At 43.6% G+C, this 16,325-nt stretch overlaps 2 protein-coding genes across 2 annotated transcripts in view; both read left to right on the top strand.

Annotated features, from left to right (window-relative positions):
• astn1 (astrotactin 1) overlaps positions 1-16,325 on the top strand; it is a gene marked incomplete at its 3' end in the record, with an annotated part of 1,033,675 nt that overhangs the window by 684,682 nt on the left and 332,668 nt on the right. The gene's annotated exons all lie outside the window — the stretch shown is intronic.
• Positions 1-16,325, top strand: part of pappa2 (pappalysin 2) — a gene marked incomplete at both ends in the record, with an annotated part of 278,401 nt that overhangs the window by 64,312 nt on the left and 197,764 nt on the right. Inside the window, 4 exons of the mRNA XM_079505807.1 lie at positions 74-222; positions 3,759-3,898; positions 4,370-4,523; positions 12,752-12,947. Coding sequence (XP_079361933.1) covers positions 74-222; positions 3,759-3,898; positions 4,370-4,523; positions 12,752-12,947 — 639 coding nt within the window. The remainder of the gene's footprint in view (positions 1-73; positions 223-3,758; positions 3,899-4,369; positions 4,524-12,751; positions 12,948-16,325) is intronic.

The following is a 16,325-nucleotide window of genomic DNA, read 5'->3' as shown; positions in this document are numbered from 1 at the left end:
ACACACACGCACACACACGCACACGCACACGCATCACACCTAATCTCTCTCTCTCTCTCTCTCTCCTGTGCAGGGCCTACATGAGCATCAAAGAGCTGAAGGAGGAGTTACACCTGAGCGCTTCAGACACGCTCAACGTGTTCTTTGCAAACAACTCGGCGCGCGAGGAGCTGGCGGGAGCCGCCACCTGGCCCTGGGCCAAGGAGGCCCTCAGCCACCAGGGTGAGTCTAAAGTACACTTTAACAGGGGGTCCGGTACCCCTAGGAGCTGGCGGGAGCCGCCACCTGGCCCTGGGCCAAGGAGGCCCTCAGCCACCAGGGTGAGTCTAAAACGTGGCGGCCCCGGGGGCCACATGCGGCCCCCACCTTCACTTAATTTCAGAATACTGATATATTATTGATTTCAGCTGTTGTTACAATTCCAAACATGACCCGCTTTTGTATGTCCAATGTGTTTGGATTTAGTTCATAAAGTTAACATAACTATAACTAAATTTATTTGAAATTAAATAAAAAGGTTATTTTTCCGGATTCCAAAAAAAAAATGCCAATTTTTTTTCAGGATTTCAATTCAAATATAGCAAAAATTGCTGATTTTGAGCTTGTAGATCGGCTATTTTTGCTACGACAGTAATATGCAACATGGCCCCTCTGGAGTGAGTGTGGAACTATAGTGGCCCTCTGGCGTGAGTGTGGAACTATAGTGGCCCTCTGGAGTGAGTGTGGAACTATAGTGGCCCTCTGGAGTGAGTGTGGAACTATAGTGGCCCTCTGGAGTGAGTGAGGAACTATAGTGGCCCTCTGGAGTGAGTGTGGAACTATAGTGGCCCTCTGGAGTGAGTGTGGAACTATAGTGGCCCTCTGGAGTGAGTGTGGAACTATAGTGGCCCTCTGGAGTGAGTGTGGAACTATAGTGGCCCTCTGGAGTGAGTGTGGAACTATAGTGGCCCTCTGGAGTGAGTGTGGAACTATAGTGGCCCTCTGGAGTGAGTGTGGAACTATAGTAGCCCTCTGGAGTGAGTGTGGAACTATAGTGGCCCTCTCCATCGTCAAAGTTGCTCACCTCTGTTCTAGCCTGTTAGTCCACGAGGTCATTCTCCAATCTCCATATACTCCGTTCTGCTCATGGTCTTCTTACCTTCCCCTCCATTGTTCATTGTTCTCTGCACTGCTGGGCCATAACCAGACGTAACGAGGAGCCTTAATCTGGGACATAAAAGCCAGGGGAGCGTTCACGTTTCCCAGCATATAATATATATATCCCATTTAGGCCTGACGTCGAAATTTAAAAAATTTATTTTTTGAAATTTATTTCATGTCAAGGATCCCAAAAATGATATGTAATATGCCGCCGACCCCCATCTGAAAATATGTTGATCCAGGACCCCCCCAGAAGCAAAGATTTGAGTTTAAAACTGAAAGACTGAAAGAATATATATTCAAAGATTTGAGGCACATTTTCACGATTAAAAAAAAAATAGCAGTTCATAGCGCGGCACCGAGTGCCACGCTATGAACTGCTATGAACTGCTATGAGCTTGTAGATCTGCTATTTTTCAATAGCTAAAGTATAACATAATGCTTAAAACACCAAAAGGGGTTCCCGCCCAAAATGGGTTATACAGTATCGCCTCTTTCTTCGTCAAATCCCCCCACTGGAAAAGACCAGTCTGCTCAACGACCACCACCTAACAAACAAAGAAACAAACAAAGAAACAAACAAAGAAACAAACAAAGAAACAAACAAAGAAACAAACGAACAAACAAAGAGGCATGATTGTATGCCTCCCAGCTTATTATTATGTATTTATTACATTTTTGGGGTATAGGCCTATATCTCATCAACATTGATAATTTATTTCCTCCCCGGTGTCTTTTCTGTGCCATTTCGCTAGAGGGGAGAGGTGAGACATGGGGTATGTTACGGACATTAAACCAATTAAATGTATTTTGAAGCACTTCTGAGTTACTACTAACTACTCCATCCTAACCCCATTGGATCCTCAAACTGTTGTTCAAAACCTCCAACTTAGTTTGTTTCGTTTTCTTTCTCGTCTGACTTCATCATTCTAATCAATGATGTGTAAAACAACTATCTACGATGGAGACAAGAACACAACGGAGATATCATCGCTTGATTCACCTGACAAATAGGACTATGTCATCATGTCTTGTTTTTTTCCTGAAAAGTTCATATTTTGGACATACTTGGGTTTGGTTACATTGGTTTCTGCTGGGCAGAAGTGGGTTTTTTTTTTTTTTTTTTTTATCTTTTTTTGTGGCTTTCGCCTTTATTTATATGGAGGGACAGACAGTAGGCTGACAGGAAATGGGGAGAGAGATGGGGGGAAGACATGGAGTAAAGGCCGTCGGGATCGGGAGTCGAACCCGCGGCACACTGCCAGACTGGATTACCCGTGAGCTGGTAGATCAGCTATTTTTGGATAGTGACACCTGCACACAACCAAGAATAACATGTATTTTCCTTTAGTTCTGCACTGTCCCTCCATAACATTTAGTACTTTTTTTTGGTATTTTTTAGTCTTGGCTTTAGTCATCATAGTGTAGTTTTTATTTGGTTTTTACTTTTTATTTAGTTTTTTGTCAACAAAAGAAGGTAGACGAAGGTTTTCCGTCATAGTTTCAGTCAACGAAATCAACATTCTCGCGGCAGGAGAGTGCACGCACGCACGCACGCACGCACGCTTACACTCACATGATGTATGCAGTATACTGTACGTATCTCTGGGAGATATCACTAGCTGTCAAGAAGTGGAACGACGAGGCTAAAGAGATATTTGTGTTGAGGGTTTCTGCAACACACACACTGTGTTTTTAGTAGTAGGCCAACAACAGTCAAACCCACAGCTAACCCACATCTCGGATCCCATTTCCCATAAATCTCATGCGAGGCAAAGTATGCATGGCTATCTGTTATCACGTTATTAGACAGAGTTTGGATATTGTTTCCCATGGCATGTGCTTTAAGCCTCCATGTAGGTTCAGTTTGTCTCTAATTACCTATAAATGTCACGTTAATTAGGCTTTTTTTCCTTCTTTTTTTTATTGGAGTGGTCTGTTTCTCTTTTGTAAAATAGCAGCATGCGTGCTGTTGTTATGGCTGAGTGCTAATGTGTTTGAGTGCTCGCTGCATTAGCGTTTTGTAATGTATGAACCTCAACCCAGTATTAATGTATGTTCTGGCAGTGTGAATGTTGACTCTTGCATCATTTGGTTTTGGGTGGTTGACTTGAATTCATCGCCTAAATGAAAAGGGGACAAGAAAGGGCTTGCAAAAAAAGTGTTTATCAAAGTGGAGAAAGTAAAAAAAGTTCAAATCCTCTCCTATATGGGCATCCAAGGCACCAGATTTTTCAAATATAGCCTACATATCAACAGTGCTGGAAGTTGCTTATTTAGGAGCATTCAGTGATTTGGGTGCTTTGGAAAACCACCCAGTCCGCCCCGGTAACAAGATGTGCACATGCACACGCTCTACAGTGGGGGGAAGGCCAACTGCACCAACGCCCGCCCCCACTCGATCATGATTGGATGAAGGCTTTGCCACCCGCCACCAAAACTGAAACTAGGGTTTTTTGACCCCAGGGGCTCACTGGGGACAGGGAGGAACTCCTTATATGGTCAGCACACTCTATAGTAGGGAGGATTATCCAAAAAAAAAGAAGTGATATTTGAATGAAGTGAAATCACTGAATATAACTTTATTTTTTTTTACCTGATTCTTTTTTCTTGCTCAGGTGGGATGGTCCTCAACCCCTCCTACTTTGGTACGGTCGGTCACAACAACACCATGATCCATGAGATGGGTCACATCTTTGGACTGTACCACGTCTTCAAGGGGGTGAGCGAGCGCGACTCCTGCGACGACCCGTGTCAGGTAGGAGAGCCGCTGTATATACACACCGCATTGTGACCGTCACATAATCATGAATCCACAAAGTTTGAACGAATCAAATCAAATCGAGTCGATTTAGGAGGGGATAGCGTTTTTAACTCAAATCTTTGCTTCTAGTAAGGGCATTTTATCAGGTATTTGACCAATCTGGGAACTAAATCGTTACCAAGAAATTTCTTCACCAATGTGTTTCTAAAGGTGTCTAATAACATGTACCAAAAGTTTGAAATTCAACTCCCGTGGGAACATTGAGTTATTAGCATAATATGTGACCATACCCATCTACAAGCTCTTAGCGTGCCACTCGGTCTGCTATTTTTGAAAATCGAAGAACGACTGACATAGAAACATAGCTTTTTCAGAAAACTGTCAGGATGTAGAAGACAATTTTAGAATCTGATCTCAGGTCAAAATGGGTTTTAAATCTATGATGTTGTGATCCCTGTGGTTCAGGAGACCTCCCCGTCCTTAGAGACAGGAGACCTGTGTGCCGACACGGCCCCCACGCCCAAGTCTAAGGCGTGCCAAGACCCCGGGCCCGTCAACGACACCTGTGGCGTCACCACCTACCAGGACACGCCTTACAACAACTATATGAGTTATACAGGTACGGTACGCAGGCACGCAGGCACGCACGGACGCACGCACGCACGGACGCACGCACGCACGCACGCACGCACGCACGCACGCACACACGCCTTACAACAACTAAGTTTACTAGTTACTAGTAAATCCACTAGTCGACCTTGTTGGTACTAGTTGACTAGTTTTATTTTATTTTTTTTCCTGATTTTTTAGGCCTCACCGATGTTGTTTTTTGAGTGGTGTAAACCACTCCTACAACTGGCTTTTGTGTGCAGAAAAAAATGAGCATGGTTGCTATGTTCAAAATAATTTCTGACGTAATTAAATCACACCCGGGTGAACTGGATGACCGTAGCAACCATGGTCATTTTCTCTGCACAGAAAAAGCCAGTTGTGAAATCACATCCGGGTGTGATTTCATTACGTCAGATCAGAGCTGATCAGGCTACATAATACCTTACCTTATTTCATTACGTTAGACATTACGTCAGACCACAGCTGATCATGCTATATAAAACCTTACACCACTCAGTTCACACGGGTGTGATTTTTTTACATAATTAATAGGTAGTTAAACAACTAGTCGACTAGTAAACTAGGCAACTAGTCAACTAGTAAAAATGACTAGAAGTGAATGCCCTGACGCACGCACATACGCACGCACGCAGGCACACTCACAGGCACACACGCACACACACAGCTCAGCTCAGTTCGGGGCTCTCCCCAGGTTTGCAGAGGGAGAGCGTAGCGCGCATGAGGATAACAGCTTATCCCATTTAGGCCTGACGTCGAAAAATAAAAAAAACATTCGCTCTGAAAGAATATTTATATTCAAAGGTTTGTGCGGCATTTTCACGATTTTTCAAAAATAGCAGCTCGTAGCGCACCACTCGGTGGCGCGCTACGAGCTTGTAGATCTGCTATTTTCCAATAGCTAAATTATAACATAATGTTTAAAACACCAAAATGGGTTCCCGCCCCCAAAATGGGTAATTGGCTGCAGGGTGAATCATGTGGATATAAAGAAAAAAAAGAAGAGCTTATTCTTTTTTTCCACCATCTACATCTCATCTCGTGACTCATAATTTGTGATCTCCACTGGATGTTTGGCTCCCGAGTCTAAGAGGACACAAGGGTTCATGTGGTTGAACTGTAATGGACAGGATAACATCTATAAGAGGACACAAGGGTTCATGTGGTTGAACTGTAATGGACAGGATAACATCTTCATGTGGTTGAACTGTAATGGACAGGATAACATCTTCATGTGGTTGAACTGTAATTGACAGGATAACATCTTCATGTGGTTGAACTGTAATTGACAGGATAACATCTTCATGTGGTTGAACTGTAATGGACAGGATAACATCTTCATGTGGTTGAACTGTAATGGACAGGATAACATCTTCATGTGGTTGAACTGTAATGGACAGGATAACATCTTCATGTGGTTGAACTGTAATGGACAGGATAACATCTTCATGTGGTTGAACTGTAATTGACAGGATAACATCTTCATGTGGTTGAACTGTAATTGACAGGATAACATCTTCATGTGGTTGAACTGTAATGGACAGGATAACATCTTCATGTGGTTGAACTGTAATGGACAGGATAACATCTTCATGTGGTTGAACTGTAATTGACAGGATAACATCTTCATGTGGTTGAACTGTAATTGACAGGATAACATCTTCATGTGGTTGAACTGTAATTGACAGGATAACATCTTCATGTGGTTGAACTGTAATTGACAGGATAACATCTTCATGTGGTTGAACTGTAATGGACAGGATAACATCTTCATGTGGTTGAACTGTAATGGACAGGATAACATCTTCATGTGGTTGAACTGTAATGGACAGGATAACATCTTCATGTGGTTGAACTGTAATTGACAGGATAACATCTTCATGTGGTTGAACTGTAATTGACAGGATAACATCTTCATGTGGTTGAACTGTAATTGACAGGATAACATCTTCATGTGGTTGAACTGTAATTGACAGGATAACATCTTCATGTGGTTGAACTGTAATTGACAGGATAACATCTTCATGTGGTTGAACTGTAATTGACAGGATAACATCTTCATGTGGTTGAACTGTAATTGACAGGATAACATCTTCATGTGGTTGAACTGTAATGGACAGGATAACATCTTCATGTGGCTGAACTGTAATTGACAGGATAACATCTTCATGTGGTTGAACTGTAATTGACAGGATAACATCTTCATGTGGTTGAACTGTAATTGACAGGATAACATCTTCATGTGGTTGAACTGTAATGGACAGGATAACATCTTCATGTGGTTGAACTGTAATTGACAGGATAACATCTTCATGTGGTTGAACTGTAATGGACAGGATAACATCTTCATGTGGTTGAACTGTAATGGACAGGATAACATCTTCATGTGGTTGAACTGTAATTGACAGGATAACATCTTCATGTGGTTGAACTGTAATGGACAGGATAACATCTTCATGTGGTTGAACTGTAATGGACAGGATAACATCTTCATGTGGTTGAACTGTAATGGACAGGATAACATCTTCATGTGGTTGAACTGTAATGGACAGGATAACATCTTCATGTGGTTGAACTGTAATGGACAGGATAACATCTTCATGTGGTTGAACTGTAATTGACAGGATAACATCTTCATGTGGTTGAACTGTAATGGACAGTGGATAACATCTTCATGTGGTTGAACTGTAATTGACAGGATAACATCTTCATGTGGTTGAACTGTAATGGACAGGATAACATCTTCATGTGGTTGAACTGTAATTGACAGGATAACATCTTCATGTGGTTGAACTGTAATGGACAGGATAACATCTTCATGTGGTTGAACTGTAATTGACAGGATAACATCTTCATGTGGTTGAACTGTAATGGACAGGATAACATCTTCATGTGGTTGAACTGTAATTGACAGTGGATAACATCTTCATGTGGTTGAACTGTAATTGACAGGATAACATCTTCATGTGGTTGAACTGTAATTGACAGTGGATAACATCTTCATGTGGTTGAACTGTAATTGACACGATAACATCTTCATGTGGTTGAACTGTAATTGACAGGATAACATCTTCATGTGGTTGAACTGTAATTGACAGGATAACATCTTCATGTGGTTGAACTGTAATTGACAGGATAACATCTTCATGTGGTTGAACTGTAATTGACAGGATAACATCTTCATGTGGTTGAACTATAATTGACAGGATAACATCTTCATGTGGTTGAACTGTAATTGACAGGATAACATCTTCATGTGGTTGAACTGTAATTGACAGTGGATAACATCTTCATGTGGTTGAACTGTAATGGACAGGATAACATCTTCATGTGGTTGAACTGTAATTGACAGGATAACATCTTCATGTGGTTGAACTGTAATTGACAGTGGATAACATCTTCATGTGGTTGAACTGTAATTGACAGGATAACATCTTCATGTGGTTGAACTGTAATTGACAGGATAACATCTTCATGTGGTTGAACTGTAATTGACAGGATAACATCTTCATGTGGTTGAACTGTAATTGACAGGATAACATCTTCATGTGGTTGAACTGTAATTGACAGGATAACATCTTCATGTGGTTGAACTGTAATTGACAGGATAACATCTTCATGTGGTTGAACTGTAATTGACAGGATAACATCTTCATGTGGTTGAACTGTAATTGACAGGATACCATCTTCATGTGGTTGAACTGTAATGGACAGGATAACATCTTCATGTGGTTGAACTGTAATGGACAGGATAACATCTTCATGTGGTTGAACTGTAATGGACAGGATAACATCTTCATGTGGTTGAACTGTAATTGACAGGATAACATCTTCATGTGGTTGAACTGTAATTGACAGGATAACATCTTCATGTGGTTGAACTGTAATTGACAGGATAACATCTTCATGTGGTTGAACTGTAATGGACAGGATAACATCTTCATGTGGTTGAACTGTAATGGACAGGATAACATCTTCATGTGGTCGTCCTCTCGATTGTTGGACTGTTGGACGGCTTGGCTCCGTACAGAACCGTGGCCCGGGGACCACCAAGTGGACCTCGGGGCGGCTCCGTACAGAACCGTGGTCCGGGGACCACCAAGTGGACCTCGGGGCGGCTCCGTACAGAACCGTGGCCCGGGGACCACCAAGTGGACCTCGGGGCGGCTCCGTACAGAACCGTGGTCCGGGGACCACCAAGTGGACCTCGGGGCGGCTCCGTACAGAACCGTGGCCCGGGGACCACCAAGTGGACCTCGGGGCGGCTCCGTACAGAACCGTGGTCCGGGGACCACCAAGTGGACCTCGGGGCGGCTCCGTACAGAACCGTGGCCCGGGGACCACCAAGTGGACCTCGGGGCGGCTCCGTACAGAACCGTGGTCCGGGGACCACCAAGTGGACCTCGGGGCGGCTCCGTACAGAACCGTGGTCCGGGGACCACCAAGTGGACCTCGGGGCGGCTCCGTACAGAACCGTGGTCCGGGGACCACCAAGTGGACCTCGGGGCGGCTCCGTACAGAACCGTGGTCTGGGGACCACCAAGTGGACCTCGGGGCAGCTCCGTACAGAACCGTGGTCCGGGGACCACCAAGTGGACCTCGGGGCGGTTCTAGGTGGTCCCTGCAGCTAAATTGAGTTGGTAACCAAATGGAACCTTATAGACCTTGAGAGCGTAAAATGAAACCAAATGAACCCGTACGGGTTAATAATAATTAATGTATATAGACCCCAAACACTGTGTCTATAAAGGATAGGGTGAGGACCGGGGACGTTTCCCCCAAAATGCAAACAAAATTGAATTCAAAACAAAATTCAGCCTAATTTCATGAAGAAATAAAATAAATATTGAAGAAATTCGTGACGGGCTACATAGTTTGGGAGCCTCTATATGCGAGGTTTTCTGCTGGACACTGACAGTATGTCAGAATCTGGAACAGACATGAAAGTTATTGGCTTTGTTGGTAATAAGAACCATGGGTTCTTATTGGTGAGGACGAGGGCACTGAGGAACGATGAAGACATTGGAGAACCATGGGTTCTTATTGGTGAGGACGAGGGCACTGAGGAATGATGAAGACATTGGAGAACCATGGGTTCTTATTGGTGAGGACGAGGGCACTGAGGAATGATGAAGACATTGGAGAACCATGGGTTCTTATTGGTGAGGACGAGGGCACTGGAGAACGATGAAGACATAGGAGAACCATGGGTTCTTATTGGTGAGGACGAGGGCACTGGAGAATGATGAAGACATTGGAGAACCATGGGTTCTTATTGGTGAGGACGAGGGCACTGAGGAATGATGAAGACATTGGAGAACCATGGGTTCTTATTGGTGAGGACGAGGGCACTGGAGAACGATGAAGACATAGAACCATGGGCTCTTATTGGTGAGGACGAGGGCTCTGAGGAATGATGAAGACATTGAACCATGGGCTCTTATTGGTGAGGACGAGGGCACTGGAGAACGATGAAGACATAGAACCATGGGCTCTTATTGGTGAGGACGAGGGCACTGGAGAACGATGAAGACATAGAACCATGGGTTCTTATTGGTGAGGACGAGGGCACTGGAGAACGATGAAGACATTGAACCATGGGCTCTTATTGGTGAGGACGAGGGCACTGAGGAATGATGAAGACATTGAACCATGGGCTCTTATTGGTGAGGACGAGGGCACTGGAGAACGATGAAGACATTGGAGGTGAACCATGGGCTCTTATTGGTGAGGACGAGGGCACTGGAGAATGATGAAGACATTGGAGGTGAACCATGGGTTCTTATTGGTGAGGACGAGGGCACTGGAGAATGATGAAGACATTGGAGGTGAACCATGGGTTCTTATTGGTGAGGACGAGGGCACTGAGGAATGATGAAGACATTGGAGAACCATGGGCTCTTATTGGTGAGGACGAGGGCACTGAGGAATGATGAAGACATTGGAGGTGAACCATGGGTTCTTATTGGTGAGGACGAGGGCACTGGAGAATGATGAAGACATTGGAGGTGAACCATGGGTTCTTATTGGTGAGGACGAGGGCACTGGAGAACGATGAAGACATTGGAGGTGAACCATGGGTTCTTATTGGTGAGGACGAGGGCACTGGAGAATGATGAAGACATAGAACCATGGCTTCTTATTGGTGAGGACGAGGGCACTGGAGAATGATGAAGACATTGGAACCATGGGCTCTTATTTTGAGGACGAGGGCACTGAGGAATGATGAAGACATTGGAGGTGAAGACAGGCCTTCCTTCCTCCTCTAAACAAGGGACAGATGTGAGCAGTGTCAACAAATCTGATTTATTTTAGGACATGGACGATGTAATTTAGAGCTTAACGTGAAGACATGCAGACACGCACGCACGCACGCACGCATGCACGCACGCACACACGCACGCACGCACACACACACACACACACACACACACACACACACACACACACACACACACACACACACACACTGAGTTGGCCTGCATTTTCCTTTGGATGAGATAAATACAAAACAAATGAGGGGTTCCAACATTCATAATGGTGCTGCTATTGTTTCTTGGTTTAGAAATTGGTTTAATGGAAAAAGTAATGATTAAGTCTTGTGTGCTCATGACATCGTGATACTGAAGCACTGCTTTATTTTTCCAGTTTTTCATGTGTCTATGAGGTGACAGTATACTTCATTAGACACCCTGGAGTCGTTTTTATGTGCAATGGTGTATTAACTTTGTATTTAGGGTTTCTTCCTGGAGGCTGAACCTTTCACAGTCAAACGGGCCAATGAAATAAACAGTATTATAGTGACATCACACTATCAGCCCCTCCCCTAACCCCTCCCCCTTTATCATACAACTACAGCTGTGGGTGCGGCTTCAGTTCAGGTGGATCACCACCCATCACCACCCACCAGGCAACCCAGGCATAGCCTGGCTAATAAGCCAGACCGAATCAGCCTGCCGGCGGATTACGGTCTGGAGAGGCTCAATTGTACGCCCATTTCCTACACCAGAGAACTGGTGTGGCCAATCGGGACACGGTATGCAATATGGGCGGGCTTTGGTACATTGACGTTCAATGCTTGAGACCTTTGACTGACAGTAGCTCTAACCACTTGCGTCAAAGAGAAAATGTTTGAACCCGCCCCCCGGGAAACAAGATCCATACACAGCATCTCCAGACTCAAATACCACACGACAGTGTGATTTGAGTCTGGCTTATTAGCCAGGCTAACCCAGGCATACTTAATGAACTGGTGTGGCGTGTCCACATAAAAGCATGATTTTAACAAATACTGTACACTTTTTGGAACAAGTTCTTCCTCCTTATATATTATAATAATACCTGATGATCATGTTTTAGGGTGGAAAAAAATCATGGCACTCCATCTTTAAAACATTAAACATTCAAGGATTGAATCAGGCTCGTCTTGGACCTCATATGAGTGGATGTATTTCAAGCTTGTGGTTTTTAACACATTTTGGACGGGAACCCCTTTTGGTGTTTTAAAGCATTATGTTATACTTTAGCTATTGAAAAAATAGCAGATCTACAAGCTCATAGCGCGGCACCGAGTGGCGCGCTACGAGCTTGTAGGTCTGCTATTTTTGAAAAATCGCGAAAATGTGGCGCAAATCTTTGAATATATATTCTTTCAGAGCGTTTTTTTACTCAAATCTTTGCTTCTGGGAGGGGGTCCCTGGAACAACATATTTTCAGATGGGGGTCGGCGGACAATTACAGATATTTTTGGGGCTCCTTGACGTGAAACTGTTTGAGAATGACTGACATAGAAACACAGGGTTTGTCAGAAAACTGTCAGGATTTAGAAGACATTTGTAGAATCATTATGTAGACTTAGATAGTATTTTAAACAGACTTATAGCTTGTTACGTAGACAGCTCTAGAATTGCACTTTATGTAGTCATAGCACTTTATAGTACACATGCATAATATATTATATAGTATAGTATAGTATGTATAGTTTACATAGATACTCCACTGTTACGTTCTTAGTCTACGCATGATTCATGATAACTACTTTTTTATATATGTGATGTATGCCATGCTTTTGTTATTGCTTAATGTAAGTCGCTCTGGATTAAGAGCGTCTGCTAAATGCCTAAATTGTAAATTGTAAATTGTAAATTGTATCAAACTTAGGTCTAAATGTGTTAAACATACCGTCTTTCCTCCTGCTGTGACTCCGCCCCCCCTCAGATGACAACTGCACCAACCACTTCACGCCCAATCAGGTGGCCCGCATGCACTGCTACCTGGACCTGGTCTACCAGGATTGGCTGAGCGAGGACCGGCAGCCCGCCCCCGTGCCGCTGTCTCCCATGGTGATTGGCCACAGCTCGGATTCCGTCTCCATCTATTGGCTGCCTCCTCTGACCGGACTGCTCCACCAACGGTACACTTTAATACCACCTGGGGGGGGGGGGGTAATGCATGGATTCACCTGCAGCGTGCAGTGTTTTTCTTTTTGAGTGGTGTAAACCACTCCTACAACTGGCTTTGTTAGTCTGTCTGTCTGTGCAAAAACAAAAATGAGCATGGTTGATGCTGATTGGTTGATGCTGATTTCATTACGTCAGACATTACCTTACACCACTCAGTTCACACGGGTGTGATTTTTTTTTACATGATTAAAATGTTATTGCTTTTTCAGTTTAGGCACAAAGGAATGACTGAGAATGTACATACAATAATCATACAAACAATTAAGACAACAAATGAAACAAAACTATACAAGAAAAGTATACATAAATACAATACATTATTACACTACCAAACCTTTACAGAAAATATATAATATAATACTGTTAACACATTCCCCTCCGATGACGGAGATCTCCGTCACGTGGTCTTTTCAGTGGTTTACGATAGAGGACGCTCTTCGGCAGCGTGTGAACTTTTCTCTAGGTTCGAGACCCAAAATAATTCAAAGAAGTTTGACGTCTCTCCAGGCCGGGGCCAAACCAGTGAAAATAGCTGATCTACAAGCTCACAATGCGTTGCTTCACGACGCGCTGTGTGCTTGCAGATCGGCTATTTTCACTCTCACTTCTTCAAGGGTTTTCTTTTCTAAATGTATTTTTGAAATTCTTTTTATTTCTTTTCTACGCCTATTGTCCCGAAAATAAGACCTGATTATAAGACGACCCCCATTTTTCAAGATTCATTTTGTGGAAAAAGAACATTGAATGTCAAATAGTCTCTAGTCTCCGATTATAATACGACTCAGTTTTTTAGGATATTTCCATTGGAAAAGGCCAATAGAGGATATCTTTTTATGGCTAAAACGTTTGGGAAACCACTGCTGTAAATCAGTGGTTTTCAACCCTTGTTGTATCAAGGCCCATTATGTATTCTGCATTTGAGCCACCGACCACCATTTGATGACATTTAGCCTCTCAGACCCAAAACATGGAATATTTTGTTGTCGTTGGATACGATTTTGAGATTGTTTTTTAGATATTTTAGTATTTCAAAGTGTTCATGGGCTCCATGATGTCATGGACACTGGGCTGACTTACTTCCTGGACTACATCAAGGACTGTCTAAAGAGGACGAGACGCGAAGACCGTACGGGCGACGCCATGTTGCTCCATGGAAGGAAAGAAACATGTGCAGTTGAGACCAAGGAAGCTGAACGCGGAAGTGTTGGCTGCATATAGCCCATTGCGCATGTTTCTTTCCTTCCATGGAGCACCATGGAGCAACATGGCGTCGCCCGTACTGTCTTCGTGTCTCGTCCTCTTTAGACAGTCCTTGGACTACATCAAGGAAGCTCTGAGAAGGAAGGGAAGTGGTCACGTGACTGGGCTGCGCCATGACACTTTCATGGACACTTTCATGGGAGCCAAACTACCCGGAAGTTTGGCAGAATGCACTGGAGTCAATGAGAGCTCAGTGACCAGCTCATGAACAAACATTATTTATGAACAATTGAGACCTTTTATAAAGTAATCACTTCTGGAAAATAACAGAAGACATGTAACACATTATTGTCTGCTGTGTTGTTATTTGATGTGTACAATGTGTAATTTTTATAGAGGTTTGGTATCTAAAGAGCACAAAGTACCTTTTTGAACTTACCAAGTATCGCAAGACTTCCCACCGTTTCCCGTCTGGCAGCCAAATCTCACGATACTTCGGAGCCAGAAACGATACCTGCTGCTGTTTAGATCCTCAGATAAAATTATATCCTGTGCACATCGAAAAGTAAGTCATTAGAAAACAACCTGTGATATGTCTTCTGTTATTATATTATTATAGAAGTGATTACTTTACAAAAGGTCTCAATTGTTCATGAATAATGTTTGTTATGAGCTGGTCCAGCCGGCTCCATTTACTGCCATGTATTCATTGCACTTCCGGTGTGAGTTTGGCTCCTATGAAAGTGTCCATGAAAGTGTCATGGCGCAGCCCAGTCACGTGACCACTTCCCTTCCTTCTCAGAGCTTCCTTGGACTACATGTTGTCTCAGTAAGACAGCCCCTCCCCCTATCCACAAGGACTAGCAGTGCACCAAAGCATTATGGGGATTGTAGTCATGCTGTCTCAGTAAGACAGCCCCTCCCCCTATCCACAAGGACTAGCAGTGCACCAAAGCATTATGGGGATTGTAGTCATGTTGTCTCAGTAAGACAGCCCCTCCCCCTATCCACAAGGACTAGCAGTGCACCAAAGCATTATGGGGATTGTAGTCATGTTGTCTCAGTAAGACAGCCCCTCCCCCTATCCACAAGGACTAGCAGTGCACCAAAGCATTATGGGAATTGCAGTCCAGGAAGGAAGTGAGATCCATGACATCATGGAGCCCATGGACACTTTGAAATACTAAAATATCTAAAAACACAAATTACCCACATAAACAAACCCAGGAAAGTGTTTCTTGTCTCCCAAACATCACTAAAATAAGATCTGGTTGCAAAAGGGGGTGAAGTGGCCCTTTAACAAATCCTTGAAGTCACTTTTAAAAACTCACCTCTACACAGAATGTGTTTTAACTCTTTCTATAGGAGATTGTACATATTCTTTCTATAGGAGATTGTACATATTCTTTCTATAGGAGATTGTACATATTCCTTCTATAGGAGATTGTACATATTCCTTCTATAGGAGATTGTACATATTCTTTCTATAGGAGATTGTACATATTCTTTCTATAGGAGATTGTACATATTCTTTCTATAGGAGATTGTACATATTCTTTCTATAGGAGATTGTACATATTCTTTCTATAGGAGATTGTACATATTCTTTCTATAGGAGATTGTACGTATTCAATTTGTCTTCTTTTCCTTTTGTGTTTCTCGTTTCAAACTGCTCTTGATTGTGACTTGCTATATGTTGTTTTTTATTTTGTTTTTATTTTGACTGGTGCACCAATCCCTTACGGAGCTATGTGTATGGCTGGGTGGCTGGGTGGCTGGGTGGCTGGGTGGGTGGGTGGGTGGGTGGGTGCGTCTGAGCACGAAAACAGCACGGTTGTTTTTCACCACCTGTGCGCAACCTAACACACACAAACACACACGCACATATTAACTGTGTATATGGTGATTCTGGGTGTGCCATTACAGTACAGTGACAGTACATTACAGTACAGTAGAGGGTACAGTAGAGGGACCCCCACACGGCAACTCTGTCATTTCTCAACCGTTTCGGATGCGGGGCGGCTCGCCTGAATCGTGCCGGCATCCTGTGTGCGTTCCTGTGGGTCTGGAACCCCCCCCCCACCCCCACATGGAGTTGCACCACTCACTTCACACGGGTGTGATTTTTT

Source organism: Electrona antarctica, assembly GCF_951216825.1.
Source record: "Electrona antarctica genome assembly, chromosome: 1".
NCBI classification, from domain to species: Eukaryota; Metazoa; Chordata; class Actinopteri; order Myctophiformes; family Myctophidae; genus Electrona; species Electrona antarctica.
Note: the sequence above shows the minus strand (reverse complement) of the source record. Positions and strands in the feature narration are given on the sequence as shown.